We start from the raw sequence: 15,186 nt of genomic DNA on the forward strand, positions 1-15,186 counted from the left end.
GTCTTACACACTTTAGGATCATAGGATTGTGGTCACTTTGGTCCGAGTGAAAAATCTTCAAGTTTAATACCTTTGAGATGAAGTTACCAGAGACGAAGAAGTCTAGAGTCACAAGGGAATGTGCAGAGTGGCACGTTTTGGCACCTTCTAGATCTCCCCTTGACCGTTTAACCTGTGCATGTACCTCGACTCCGATTCTTCCAGCCACTTCCGGACTCTTGACATGTTTAGGTTTTGTATCTTTTTTTCCCGTTGCATTTCTTTTCAGTGATAGGGAAATAATCAATGTTCAGATCTCCACAGAGCGCTATCCAGTGATCTATCAGTTGGGCTCATAGACCGATCCATCACATTATTGATGGGACAAAGTCAATCGAGACCTTATCATTTGGGTTCCAATACACATTGAAGAGAACCATTATTCCTTCCTTTGGAGTGGATTTATCCACCAACTTTTTTTTAGGAGGATTTGGATAAGTGGATTTGGATTAATAATCCAGATTACCCTCCCAAGAGAGTTGTTTCCCCCCAAGGTTAGCAGCCCTGAGCTTGGTCGCCCTTTCAGGTCCTTGGTCGCACTATTCAGGTAGCCCGTATATACATCCAGTAAGGGGGTCTCTCTCAACCAAGATTACTGAAAACAAAGAATATCGGCCTTGGTCAGTCTCGAGTCCATAGCACGTAGCAGATGAGCAAACCCCCTAGTGTTTCAAGATCCTATCTGTACTGCTCCTGGAGCAGATCCATTCTCGTTCTATTGGCTAGGTGGTTTTGCTAAAGTTTTTGCTAGCCAGCTCCACGAGTCCCCATTCGGGATCCTTGTGATTAGGCCCTCCGTTTAGGTCGTGGGTTCAGGAGGACTAGTTTTCGGCAATCCTTTTATGGTCATCCTCAGCCCCTTCAATCCTAGGGGAGCAAAGGGCACATCTCTAGTGGGTTTCGTTGATTGTTGTTTGTTGGCCCACGACATTTTGACGATCTTGAACTTGTGTTATTGGTCCGCACGTCTTGCTGGAGACAATAACATTTAGAGGAATCAAACTCTTTCATGTCGAAGCCCAATGCCCTCAGATCATCATTAGCCTATGTTACCAGGGCCGGGGATTCCATATGCAAGAGTACTCTATCATTCTCTTCCTCACATGGGAAGGACACAATCTTAATCTCTTCTGATGTTATCACCCTTAGATGCAGTATGTTATGGAGGAGACTCATAATGTTGGCTCGATTTAATATAAGACCATCATTGGCCTTCAGGACTCTCTCCAGAAAGCTCTTACAGGGGGCTTTAACTCCCCGTTGTGTCGGTTGAAAGTGAGGGCCACAACTGCTGCTCTTAAGTTTCTAATTAAGTTTGACGCCTCCTCCACGTTGCCCTATGGCCAACAGTTTATTTTTGGGTTTCCTTGTTAGAACTTCTCCACTTTTTTCCATGAATTTCGTGGTTGTTTTGGTTGCTCACGGTTATCCTTGGAGAAAATCAGAAATGGCTCTGATCTTGCTCGTTCGATTGCCGGTCCATCAGATAGGTTGGTATTTTCTGTTGTGTTACACCATCCTGGGTGCCGGGTCAAGGTCACCTGGGAGTTAGCAGGTGGCAAACAAGATTCCACTCGAATCTGGGTACTTGCTATATCATGATAATTACCCAGACCGCTACATGATGGCTGTTGGGCGTTGTCTCCATGTACTGTCAAGTTCTGCTGTTCTTGTCCCTTCTCCATTTGAGCCAAGGGGGCCAGCGAATCTGAGGGGGGAGGTTGGAGCTTTGTCCTCCATTAGAGTGTGTCTCCTGCTCTCCGTCTGGTCTTCCTTGTTCTTCATCAAGTTAATTGTGTCTTTGAAGCAGGCTAGGAAAGACTTTTTTTTAGAATTTTAAAAATGACTCCCTCACACTCCCTTTCTCTGTTTCTCTTGTCCCTTGATGCTTCGATGTATGACTCAATGAACTCTCATTTTGAATGTATTAGGGCCAGTAGGGTGGATTGATCCTTATAGTTGTCCAAATTTTCATACAATTTTAGAAAGGGAGCAAAAGTAATCGATACAATCGACCCCACTTAAGACTGTAGGTGGGCACACTGGGCCTCCCAATCTAGAGGGGAGGCCTGTTTCTCCTGTGGCAGGGGTGTCTGCCGTCTTTGGTGTGGAGGTAGTCTAGCGGAACTCCTTGCCTGCTGAATAACCTGCCATTTTCCATTGGTTCTATCTCAAAATCCTCCGACTCCTCACTGGAAGTTGATGCGCTTGTTGCCCTCCCTCTAAAGTCACCCTGCGGGCGCTGCAGACTGGTCGGACAATAGATTTCATCATTCTGTTTTTGGGGCAAATGCACTTTGTGCAGTACTTGGGAACTATTTTTTTTTCTCAATGGAACTCTAGGGCCCAACGGTTTGTCCTCCGTTTCTTCCAAGGACCTTTTTTCTCCCCTTGCCTGATCATTCTGAATAATCTGATAAGTTAGTAGCCGGGGGGAGTTGGCCTGTCTAGCGTGTTCTTTCCGAGTTCCACTGATCGGTCTGCCTCAGTCCTGTTAGTCACCTTGGTTGTCTTTAGGTTCCATTTGGAAGGCAATGGAACTGCCCTATCCAAGGGCTACAATGGGGCTGATGATTCTGGGTTCACAGTGTAATTGATGGTAGAAGCTGATCCTTCTTTTCCCTCTGCCATTTTTGCCATCTGCCACTGGGGGCGTCAAGACCCTCCCCCGGTTTTCTTCGTTAGATAAATCAGGAAGGAATCTTTTGCAGTGGTTCAATCTGCAGAGATGTATCTCGAGGATCTACGCGATCCGATCATGGCTGATTTTGCAGCGTTAGCATGAAAAAGGTGCGAACCACCAAAAGTTTGCACCTTTCTCATGCGAACATACCTACATATCCACCCCCCCCACCCCCACCACACCCATGACTCACCCCCCACCCACACCCTTAACACACCCCCACCCCAACACACCCCCACCCACATCCCCAACATAAACAAACCCCACTTACCTTTTTCTTCACGGTGAGTCCCTGCAGCACCAGTTCCCTTTCACTTCCGTGATCGGGATCCAGCGTCACAGGGTCCTTTTATTTTTCTTCTTTTACGGGGGCTGCAGGGGTTTCCCCCGCAACCCCCGCTCACTATACTATAAAGTATAGTGAGCGGGATATTGCGGGAGACACCACCACAGCCCCCATCTTTTTTTTCCCTTTCCACTGGTGTGCAGCGGGGGTGTCCCCCGCAACACCCCGCTCACTATACCACACAGTATAGTGAGCGGGGTGTTGCAGGGTACAACCCTGCAGTCTTTTTTTTACTTACCTGCAATGCTACCACCAAAGGTTCAAACTTTTGGTATTCGAACCTTTGGTGGTAGCATTTATTTTTAGAACTTTTTGTTCATGCGACTGTTTAGATACAGTCTTTTTGCACAATACCTATTTCGACACATTGACCCATTCATCACCAGGGGGGAGGGGGGGTTACTCCCTTCCTATTTTGGCGAGGAACCGGCACCTTCACTCAGAATAATTAATTAATGGACTTACTATCACCAAGTGACTTGCGGGCACCTCACAGTTTTTTTGGTGTTAGGTGAAACAAAACTGAGCTGCACCCAGAGCAGCGTTCGATTGATGGAATCTGACCGTGGGGACTTCAGCCTGGAAGGAGTTAGTCAGTGATACGCCCTCTTCTCTCTCTCTGCTGTTACTCCCCACAAGTTCCCTGCACAGGCCATCGTCCTCCTGCAGTGCGGCCGCTGCCCAATTCAACGGGGGAGCCCAATCCGATCCAAGGGCAGCGGCCAACCAGCACAGCATCGAGGTAAGTTCTCCCAGCAGTCATGGGGATTCTTTTTAGTTTTCGAAAAGATGTCAGGGACAACTGGGGGGGAAGGGTGGGGGGTTAGGGGAGTATGTTTCATTCAGAGAGGCGGTTAAAACAGCTGACGAAACACGTCCTATCACTTCTGCGTTATCCAGGTTATCCAAGTTGCCGGAGTTCGATCCTCTGTCCTCGACGTTGAGGCAAGAGGCAGCCGATGTCGGAGGGTGCAAGCTCACCAAATCAATCATGGGAGGGGGGCATTTTCTCAGCATAAATGGAGTTTGCACAAACAAACATCCCACCCCCTCCTTTACCTCCGAGCTGAAGACAAGCCTGGCTACAAGTCCTTGAAAGGGCTCCTCTATCCACTGCAAGTAGACAGTCCTTATCCATAACGAGACGAAGCAGACTGGGGGCCCACAGCCAACACTCAGCCAACACTCAGCCAACACTCAGCCAACACTCAGCCAACACTCAGCCAACACTCAGCCAACACTCAGCCAACACTCAGCCAACACTCAGCCAACACTCAGCCAACACTCAGCGTTCGGAGTTGAGCGTTTATGGGAGTAGCCCCTCCTCCTCTTCAGCAGCAACTGAAGACAGACTGGATCAGGTCACAAGCACAGCAGGCAGCAGGGAAACAGAGTTGGCTGACAGCCAAAAGGTTTCACAACCATGCATCCCATAGAAGTTGGCTTTTCAGACTGCTTGGAATAAAAGCAGGGCACCCCTCATCTCAGCCTCTATTTTCTCCTTTATCGTCACTTTCATTTTCTTTGTTTCGTCTTCGAAGCTCTCCATGGTCTTGCCCCTCTCTATCTCTGTTCCTTGGGTGGTCTTATACATTCCTACACGTTCTCTTCACTATCAGTCCCTCTCTTCTTTCGGTTCCTTAGCCACTTTGTGTCTCCTCATTTTCCGCTCATTTGCACCCAAGCATGGAACACCCTTCCCCGTTCTACCTCTTCCGTCCAAGTCTTTCGGACCCAGCTCAAAATCCATCTGTTTGTCATTCTCGCAAGCTTAATTCTGTTACTTCGTTTTTTCGTACCCTTCACTGTTTTTTGTATTACTGTTACTATTAATCATTCTCAAAGCACTTTGGCGAAAGCGCTCTAAAAATAAAATACAGTCCCACATGCACAAAATTGAAAGCCAAAGAGAATTAGGGGTAAAGTAAATCAGCTCAGAGGAAAGAAGAGGACAAAAGGCAGTACAGACAATGCCCTGGATGAGCATTAGATCTATACTCCACAAACCAAGATATCATATTTACACATACACGCACAAATTCTACTTACAGTGTCATCATCAGCCTCAATGTTGAAGTTTATCTCTGCAATCCTGTCAAACGGTGCACTAAAAAAGAGGGACACTATCAACTTTCCATACAGTAGAGCAAAGAAACAGGCAGGACTATCTGCTCGTCTATTTAAGCACATGTGACATGCAGCATTTAGCCATTTCCTTCAGGCCTTTCCAATCTTTGCAAAAGATATCATCAACAACAATTACTTTGCAAAATAAAATCATGCTCACACACTTCTTGCTATATTTGTCACAAGCCAACTTTTGAGCTGCTGATTATGGGGGATTATACTGTAATTGTGTACAATTAATGAAGGCAACATAAAAAGCATATCAGGATCAGAAGTAACAGCATGTTAGGAAAGATCACAATTCTACTCACTTGATGTTGTCATCCTGTTCTGCAAACTCTTCATCATTGAACCCAAACTGATCAACAAAATTTGCTGTCATCTGCTGGATCTGGTACTCTGAGAACGCCTGTGGAATAAAAGGAAAACATCAATGCCAGGGGAATGCAGTGACAAACACATAGAAGTATTTTAAGTTGTACAATATGGAATTTTGAGAACATGGGAAGAGGAGATTTGCAGGGATCCCATCAAGAGGGATGCTAGTATAGAGAAGTGCATGGCTCAAGCGTAGTAAAGATCAGGGTGTAATAGAGAAGACTATACATTCACCAATGTGATTTAACCGAAAAAAGCCACACACAACAAATGAATTAAGAGAAGTATTGAGTATGTTATTGATTGAACTGAATTATGGGTTAGACCATGGAATATAAGGTTGAAATACATCTGCAAATAGGAGAAAACAGCAATGGCAACGCAACCTAAGTGTTGAGGGTTTATTGTAAACAAAGGTGAACATAATCTACTTCATTGAGCCTTCCAAAAAATATGACTGAGGTAACATAAGAGCACTACACAACGTCTGTTTGGCCAGGTAATTACCAGGGAGTGATTTAAAACAACACACTAACATAAGTGGTAATCTTTTCAAATTAAACAAAAGTATCCAGATTTACAATAGGTATGCCAAAGAACTTTCTAAAAGGCCAAGCACTCAACTACTGTTGTCCAAAGCGTGTAAACTAGGTTTGCTTCTATATAACAGCAATACGTTTTCCTTACACCCAGATTGGAGTGGAAACACAAACTTCACAGGACATTTGATGAAGCTAAAAATGCTGCTACGGTAAAAGAATATGCCATACGTCCTTCTTCCACCAGTGAGGTTACCCATGGAGATTAAATGGAAAAGGCAGTTGAAGCATCCGGCTGCCTGAATGCATCACACTGAGACTTTAACATGCGTCTCAGAAGGTACAAAGAATAGTTACAAGTACGATTCATGGTGCCTGTTTAAGTGTTTTTTAATTGCATTTGTATTAAGTTACATTGGAGACCATATGTTTACTGTTCACTGGTTCATACTGGCACAATCACTTGGAGGGCTTTGCCTCTTGCGGATCGAAGGTGGCCATGTTGTGGGATTCTGTTCATTCTATTTTCTATGAATGGGCTGGTAATTAGTTAAGTGATATGTTGTTCTATTGATCTAGGTTAAGTGGGGGGTTGCTGTGAAGTTTGCAATTTAGGCAGCCAGCCGCACGGGTTGTGATGCACCGAATTTTGGGAATAAGGTGCTGCACAGGAGGGTTGGATTGGTTAATTATAATTTTTGTTGCATTAAGCTAAAGATGCACTCTGCTGCAGACGCAATATGGATGTAATCGCTGTGGTTAGGTAGGTGTGCGATTTAACCTTACAATTATAAAAATAAACCTGGTCAATAGTCATGTAGGACAAGTCTTTTTAGCCAATGTACAAGCAATACAAAGTGTGAAAATGTTGATCGCCAAAAAAAGCCATTTTTAAATTCACAAAAGGACAACGCAGTAACCCAAATTATATGATCTAAATGACTAGCAAAATTTCTGGTCACCTAAACTCCATCCCTAAACCTTCCACCAACTCAAATTCCAACCCCCCTGTTCCACCCTGAACTCTTAAAGAACAAAGTCTGCAGAGGCTAAAGCATTTTATTTCCATGTTACACAAAACAAAATAAATAGAAAATTAACCCTTTCTCCAACCCCATCACCAGCACGCCACAAAGTACATATCCCTTGCCCTAATTCAGACCCATGCTCTAATACTAACCTTAGCCTTCCCCTAACTGCAACTCTAACATGTACCCAAATGCTTACTTTAACCAAACCACTAGGTTTATCCTAACCGTTATCTTTTGCCAACATCACCAGCCTTCTCCAACCTTCCTATCCCTTTAACACTTAACCAAACAATGAGCATTAGCCCTAACATTACAATAACCCCTTAGCCTTAAAATAACCCCTACCCTAACACTAACCAAACCCAAACTTCTTTAATCCAACCCCTATCCTTAACACAACTTCTATTCTAACCCTAAACTAGGCACTCACAAGCCCACTAAACCGTTCTTAACCCTAACTATTACCCTATCAGCCCTACATTATTGGCTACTTTTCAGCTGCATTTTTGACTGTTTGCTTGGCAACTTTTTCATTGCAATCTATTTTCACCACAACCTTTTCAATAACTACATATTTGTTGACTACAATTTCACTGCATACAGTGATAAGAGCCAGAATTGGATTGTATGTTTGTAGGCAAAATGATTCCATAGTAATGTTACAAGAGACCCATTTTACGCTAAATTAGGAAAAAGATGGGATGACAATAATTACATCTTAGTTCAGTTCATGCGCTAGAGGGTTGATGATTTGGATTGATACGAATGTCCTGTTAACGGCAGACAAGACTCTCTGATGTACCTAGTCGATATATATTACAGTGGTTGGTCAATTATATATGCCAAACAGATGCTTCTCCTTTGCACATAGCCTCAAATATATATAATCAGGGCTTTTTTCTATGCCTGTCATTATAAAAAGGGTACTGTTGAGAAGGAACCAGTGTCCTTCCGCACGCCCAAGCACTTTAGAATTAGGCAAGACTTCTTTTAGGCGCTATAATACACTAGGGGGGGACGAGGGGCATTGGGAAGGCTCTCTCACACAGAAATAATCACATATACAGACATGGGCAGGCATTGAAGGAGGACATGGGCAGATACTGAAGAAGGCAGTTGTTTAAATATAAGGCACAATTAACTATTATCTGAATACATTTGTAAATGTCAGATCCTATGCATTGTAAAACTTTTAGTATGATAGATGCAAACTCCCCCTCCCTCCCTACCGGAAGAATGTGGCTTGTGGTCAAAATTGAACTACAGGCTTCCGGGGTGTTCGCTAGCACTGGCAGAGCACACAAAGTTACTCGCCAGCTGTCTACTGTCCGTCAAGAGTCCATGCAGGCTAAAAATGGGATTTACATGCTTGGTGCACAAAATGCAGAAATGGGACATATTAGGGGTATTAAGGGTGGGGGGAACCTACAGGGCCCCGAAAAACACGAGTAGAATGAGTGGAATATGGAGAGAATGACTGGAAAATGTTTTTATATATAAAATGTTCATAGGTAGCAAAATGAAGGAAAGCATGAGCTACAGTGTATTCTTGCGTAAGCTAGCAAAATGTAGAGCAGCATGTTCTGACAAAACAGCCGACAATGAAGGAAGGAAGGCTTTGGAGCATACCTTGTATGGAAGAGGGGTGAATTGGGATGGAGCTATGGCCCGTATCCAGTGACATCACAACAGCAAGACAGGACTATATAAACCCCTGCCTGGGACCACTTTGGCAGGGGAAGGAACAGTATTGGGACAGGAGAAGACCGTTCAGGCAGCAGAGTCCTTTGCTACCATCCTCATTTTTATAAGATTAAACTTGTTACCCTTACAAGATAGACTTTTGGCCTTATTTCCCTAGAGGGGTGTATTTATTCTGGTGTGAGCGTAATTCGGGATACCCTTCCAGTACTCGGACCATTGGCTGATATGAGCCGGGGATTTCAATTGTATACTGGGCAGGGACCAAGATTTTAAAAAAAATTATGGTAGTAAATTGGGTAGTTATTCCTCAAATTGTATCCATTTGACCAGCACAAATGATCCCTTTTCAAAGAAAAATATATATACATATATTTTTCATAGTCTTATTTTCTGATCATTGAGGAACAATGCACATCCTACTTGGTATTTCAGTATATATCCTATTTCCCACTTTCTATACCTAGGCACTACCCGATTATTGCTACTCTCATTAAATACCTTGCTCGCATTTTTTACTGGGACTTACTGCTAATTCGATTCCTTATGTCACGATTTTCTCAGTAGCAATGTATTTCTCTGGTTAACCAATTAAGGCATTTCACTTTGTTTACTTCTGATGCTACGTGGACGTTTGTGTAGCTAGATGTCCGCCGCACCGTGACGTAGCATTGTTTACATCTGACATCACGCGCAACGTTGCACGTGACGTCATCACGTTTCTTGGCTCCATCTTTGACTAGTTCGCTTATGGCGTTCTGTGTGATGGTACCAACGTGATACCACTGGACACAGCCATGAACTGTAGCAGGGATTGATCCCATTAACCATACTTCAGGTAATTTAGAATTTGTTTTTTTTTTCTGTATAGTGATGTACCTTTACCAAATCGGTGCATTTGAATTATATTACATAGGTTGTTTTTTTGGACTTTTGTTTAGGCATTACGCCTTCATCACATACATTTCTGGCATTGTGAATCTGTAAGTCTCCTTGAAGACATCAAATTGACTAATCTTCAGAACAACCTGATATCTTAACATCAGACTTCACGCGCAAGTATGTTGTTATAGGTGAGACTTAATCTTATTTGACTCTGCCACTCAAAAAATCCCCTTTTTTGAGATAGTTTTTTTTCTTTCTGGGAGCATTATTTTGCATTCCAGTAATTGTGTTATTTGTGATAATTCCTTTTAGACAACAGCTTACCAACATCTATTCGCTAACAACCAATCAGTACGGAATATCAACTTCAGGATAGGAATTGTCAATTATTTTGAAGCGGTAAGCGGGTTATGGCTCCCATCTACCTTGAGATCTAATCACTGAGCATGAGGGAGTAGACATCTCACTATTATATTATTCAGACGATTTCTCAGTAAATAGATCACTTTGTGCTGTCATAATGGTACTAAACATAAATTTATATAACAGTATATGGTAATAAAACTTTGAGTAAATCTTTATCAAATCAAATTGGCTATTGCTTTTTTCATGCAAATATGGGGCACCACATTCACATGGCTCATTTTGTGCCCTTTTTCTCTGTGTTCCTTTGTTATTTTACTGTGGATTTTTTCCTAAAATTACACTGGTTTTGCAATTGATCTCTCCACATTCAAACCCATCCCCTCTGATCCGACCGGTCACATATCAACATATGGTATGTTTTGCTTCCTTTATCTCTTTTTTCTTATACAACATTGGTCCATTACTTTATCTGTTATGTGCTCTACATGGGTCGATGCTTTAATATGATTTGCTTTATGTTGTATCAAATAACATGTCTGTGATATCTAACTACATGCTACTGTACATTCTTGATTAACAGCCCTGAAGACGACCAATTGAGTCGAAACACGTGTCGGCTGATCTAAGGACAAATACAAATTCAAAAAGCTTGTTTTGAGGACACCTTATTTGAAACCATTTGATATCTCATTACCTCATTAGACTTGTAACCATTCCACTGGTAGAGCGCAGGTCACCCTCCAAAAAACCTGATACCTTATGTTAAACTAATCCAAACTTTGTGGAAAGTTTGTTGGGACTTGGGGCGGTTCCATGTCATTTCATCGCGGAATGTTTCTTCGTGGGGTTTTTTACCGTGAATTTTTTCATCAAAAAACCCATCAAATTATTTTCATTTTTGGGGGGGGGTCCCTCCGCCAGCCACCCATTCCCTTTCAGTTTTTATTGATTACGAAAAACCCACATTCCATTTATATATTTTTTTAACCCTTCCCCCAAAAAATTCAATGGGGTTTTTCGAAAAATATTCGTGGTAAAAAACCCTGCGATAAAACGTCCCGCGATGAAAGGACGTTGTACCCTTGGGGCAACCGGCTGCCACCTTCAATAAAATTGTGCAACGTTCCACATGTCAATAGTGGAGACGAGCGAATAATCACTAGATCTTTCCCGCAAACGTTTTTCTATTAAATTGTGTAGTGTGTCTCATGACTTACTGAAATGTTTGAGTAAACTTGACTCTAATGAGCTATTAAGACAGTCATCCCCAGGATGTTGGCTTCTTTCACTCTTGACACACAAATCACAGTAGGTTTAATTATTTTTTATTTAATTACTTTGTTTAGCATTTAGTTTATTTCAAACTTTTGCTATTCCGTTACATTCCATTTAAAAGAGGAAATGAAAAAGAACATTACGAGCTAGAAGGGAAGCGGAAGAAGGAAAAGTAAAGTAAAACAAGTTCAATTCATCAATCAGTACGTCAATGTGTCTCTTCGCAAGGTTACTCTAAAAGGACCAGCAACATAATGACAACCAATGAGAAGAGGAAGAGCATTGCACAAGTTGATTCCAAGTGGAGAGACAGCCCACTCTTTATGGTTGGGACAGTTTCTCTGAATTTCTTTAAAATGATCAACTCCAGGAATTTTACCAAAGACCGCATGAGGCCCACGTTGGCCTCCCCGTAAAGGGTCTTCCACCAGGCATCTGCACCAGTCCCGAAATTGTTCTTTATGCGCTCGTACAAGAAAAGTGCTCTGTATTCTCCATTATGGGCTGAAGAGGATAAGGCGTTTTAATGTTTCCGGTTGAGCATTACATAGGCAACATCTATCTTCTGCCAGATCACTGTATCTATGCAATGTTACTTTGGTGTGGAGAATATTCAATCGGAATCTCAGAAACTGGTAGCTGCATTTGGCATTCAGGAATTTTTTCAGATATTGCGGTGTTATGTTTGGTGAGCCAGTAAGCAGTTTTGATAGCGGGTGAATCTTAGAAGTTGCTCTCTTGGCTTCGGTTTCGTTCCAATCAGCCGCCCAAAGGGCCCTCTTAACCAGTAATGGGTTTCTGCATAGGACAGAGACTATTTCCACACATTTTTCTCTCCATTGGTTTAGAGGCGAGTCTTCTTTCATCCTTATGATGTGGAATTGCGGTGGGCACTTGGAGATGTTAAGTTTGCCAAAGACCGACAAGGCTCTCCAACTAATTCTCACTGTGTAGTGATAGAAGGGCCAGTTTGTGTATGATGATAGCCATAGGAATCGTATTTGGTAGTCTTAGAATCCTCCAAAATCTACTCTACCCCAAGGTTGCCATGGCATGCCTGGACCGGACTCTGCCGCATAGGTCAAGGTTGGGACGACCTTTTGGTTACAAAAGTTGATGACGGGGAGAAGTGTGACCATTATTCTTCCAGATCACCATACCTTGCGCCGTTAGTTGCTTTATTTTCTTATTCAAACTGAACTGGATATCCATGGCTTCTCATACCAACACGCGCTGATCATTATGTCTAAATATTTTATTGATGCAGCCGGTCTTATTCCGTTTTTACCGAATGACCAGCATTGTGTTCTCTTGCTCCGCCCTCTTGAATTTTCTGTCTTCAGAATTTCGGTGCTAAGCAATGTTCATCTTCAGTCCATTCTGATGGACGTACTTCTGCAGTATATCCATGTTTCTCTGGAGGCCAATGGGGGTTCTGTCTAGCATACAGGAGCCTTCCAGCTGACGTTCCGTTAATCCTTGCTGGACAGGATTGGCTGCATCTAAGACCTCTTTCCTATCCATGATGAATAAGTTATAGAGTATGGGCGCCAATGGGCAGCCCTGCTTCAATCCCAGATCAGTTTGTATCCCCCTCGTCAGGTTCCCGGCCTGGTCTAGTCTAATCTGCAGAGCCGTCCCAGTATGAAGATATTTAATTATCGCCACTAGGTCCTTTGGGCATCCCATCAATGTCATTTTGGCCCACAATCGTTCTCGGCCGATGTAGTCAAAAGCACACTCCAGATCTATACATGCCATTTAGAGATTATCTTTCCCTTTCAGCGTCTTTATTTTAAGGCCGCTAATTAGTACCAAGTTCGGCCCACAGCCCCCGTTGTTGGCAAAGCCAGTTTGCCTGGTGTCATATGACTCGGACTCCATCACCCAATCTTTTAGACGTATCAGCAGAACTCCAGCAAAAATCTTTCCCAATACGTCAAGAAGGGCGATCTGACGGTAGTTCTTCGAATCCGCCCTGTTCCCCTTCTTGTATATAGGGACCACCACCTTCCGTTTCCACATCGAGCAATCCTTTTAAATAGGATCATACAGAAGTCTGCCCAGGCCTCAGTGCCTCCTTCAGCATGATGTTCATCATTCCGTCCGGTCCAGGGGCTCTGGAGTTACTTGCCCTTGCTTTGATGCTTTAAATTTCTTTTCTTTCAAAATGGATCGACCAGGACTGTCTGTTCAGTGTGCAACTCCTTCTCATAACCTTCCGACCAACGAGATTTTCGAAGTCTTCGACCCACCCGCTCTCATGAATTGTGTTTAATTGTAGCATACCGTTTTCGGATTCCCTGCCATTTAGCATTTGCCATAGGTTTCTTGAGTTCTTCATATCTATGGCCTGCATCATGCGTTCTGCATCATTCTGGTAAAGGGTAGCTCTATAGGATATGACCCAATTCCTGTATTGCCGTTTCATCCTTTTCACTGCCTGACCCCTGGATACAGTTGGTAGAGATTTTAGTCTCCTGAGGTCGCATCGCAGCAGACATTTCTTGTTAATGATTGTTAAGTCAGATACGTGTTTTGGCTTAAAGTGGGTTTTGGATCCTCTGTTAGATTCTTCCCTGAAGATTGCCAAGCTTGGTTCATATTCAAACCACTCTGCTACCTTCTGTTGTCAGGCTATCAATCTCTCCGTAAGCTGAGGCACTGTCTCAGGACTAATCTGAAGTCTGTTTCTGCCCGGTACCATGGTCAGCTTTTGGTTCCATCATTTCAATTTCCTTTTTATCAATCCGTTCTGGCATGGTCTCACACAGGACAACACCATCAAATCGTGATCACTTCCTTTTGTAGGTATTACCTTCAAAGATGTAACGCATGGAAAGTTGGAGCCGTCGTGGTGACCGACATCGCTTCCATCCTCTCTTCGGTCTACCCCACTCTCCCAGCCAAATTACACACATCTTGCCTTAGGAGACCAACATCCCATTTAAATCTCGTCTATGCAGGTATTCATGGACGCTCTCAGGGCTGCAATCGCCTCTAGTATCTTGGCATCAGTTTCCCCCGTCCTCAGCCCCTGACTTTCTGTTGCCGTCAGCACCTTTAAGTCCATAGGTCCAGTCTTTGTCTCCCTTCTTTGCAAACGCGTCCAACTTCGTCTGCCTTCGCTTTGCCAGGGCTTTTTTACCGGCCCGGGATGTGTGTCCTCAAGGCACCCTCTGGGCCCGTACCAGATTCAACTTCCTGCGCAAAATCCTGTCTCTAGCAGCTATGGTCATGGCCTTTGCACTGTCCTCACTGTGCCAGTCCTGAATAGGTCACATCCGTTCTCTGGTGCTTTGAGAGCCTGAACCCTGGTACCCCTTGAACTGAATTGAGCTGGGGCAGCATCACTAACCAGCCCTCGGGCCCTTGCTCCACTAGCCACTCAATGGCCGCTGTATGGCCAAATCACCTACTGCTCTTCAGCAGCTCAGCTCTGCGGATGTTCTCTGCGCAGGCTGCCTACTCATCTAATGCTACACGATTCCAGGGGTCCAGTGCAGGTACCCCCCTTTAGTGAAGAGTTGGGGACTCTCATATGATGGCCTCACCGCTCTAGGAGGAGGGTTGCCTCAAGGCCACCTCATCCATTCCTATAGCCAGTTCCTTCCAATGTGCCATAACTGTGCACACAGACGCTGCCTCCTGCATGCCCAGTGCTGCACACTCTCCATATCCTCAGGCTTCCCCCTCAGGCACCCGCTGCCTTCTCCCGGGATCGATCGAGTGTCTCTGCCCACAATTCTCACTGCGTTCTTCTCCTACCCTTTAGCGTCCTCCAGATCAAGCCACCACTTTCCAGCGCTATAAGCT

At 43.8% G+C, this 15,186-nt stretch overlaps 1 protein-coding gene across 8 annotated transcripts in view; it reads right to left on the reverse strand.

The window, feature by feature from the left end:
* The window catches only part of PPP6R2 (protein phosphatase 6 regulatory subunit 2), a 2,012,581-nt gene that overhangs the window by 610,453 nt on the left and 1,386,942 nt on the right, over positions 1-15,186 (reverse strand). For all 8 annotated transcript variants that reach the window (XR_011281892.1, XM_069629515.1, XM_069629514.1 and 5 more), the window contains 2 exons: positions 5,507-5,604; positions 5,118-5,175 (listed from right to left, as the gene is read on the reverse strand). Coding sequence is in view for 7 of the 8 variants with exons in the window: in XM_069629515.1 (XP_069485616.1) it covers positions 5,118-5,175; positions 5,507-5,604 (156 nt within the window). In the remaining variant the exon portion in view is untranslated. The remainder of the gene's footprint in view (positions 1-5,117; positions 5,176-5,506; positions 5,605-15,186) is intronic.

The sequence above is a fragment of the Ambystoma mexicanum genome, chromosome 12 (assembly GCF_040938575.1).
Source record: "Ambystoma mexicanum isolate Mex_15411 chromosome 12, UKY_AmexF1_1, whole genome shotgun sequence".
Taxonomy (NCBI): Eukaryota; Metazoa; Chordata; class Amphibia; order Caudata; family Ambystomatidae; genus Ambystoma; species Ambystoma mexicanum.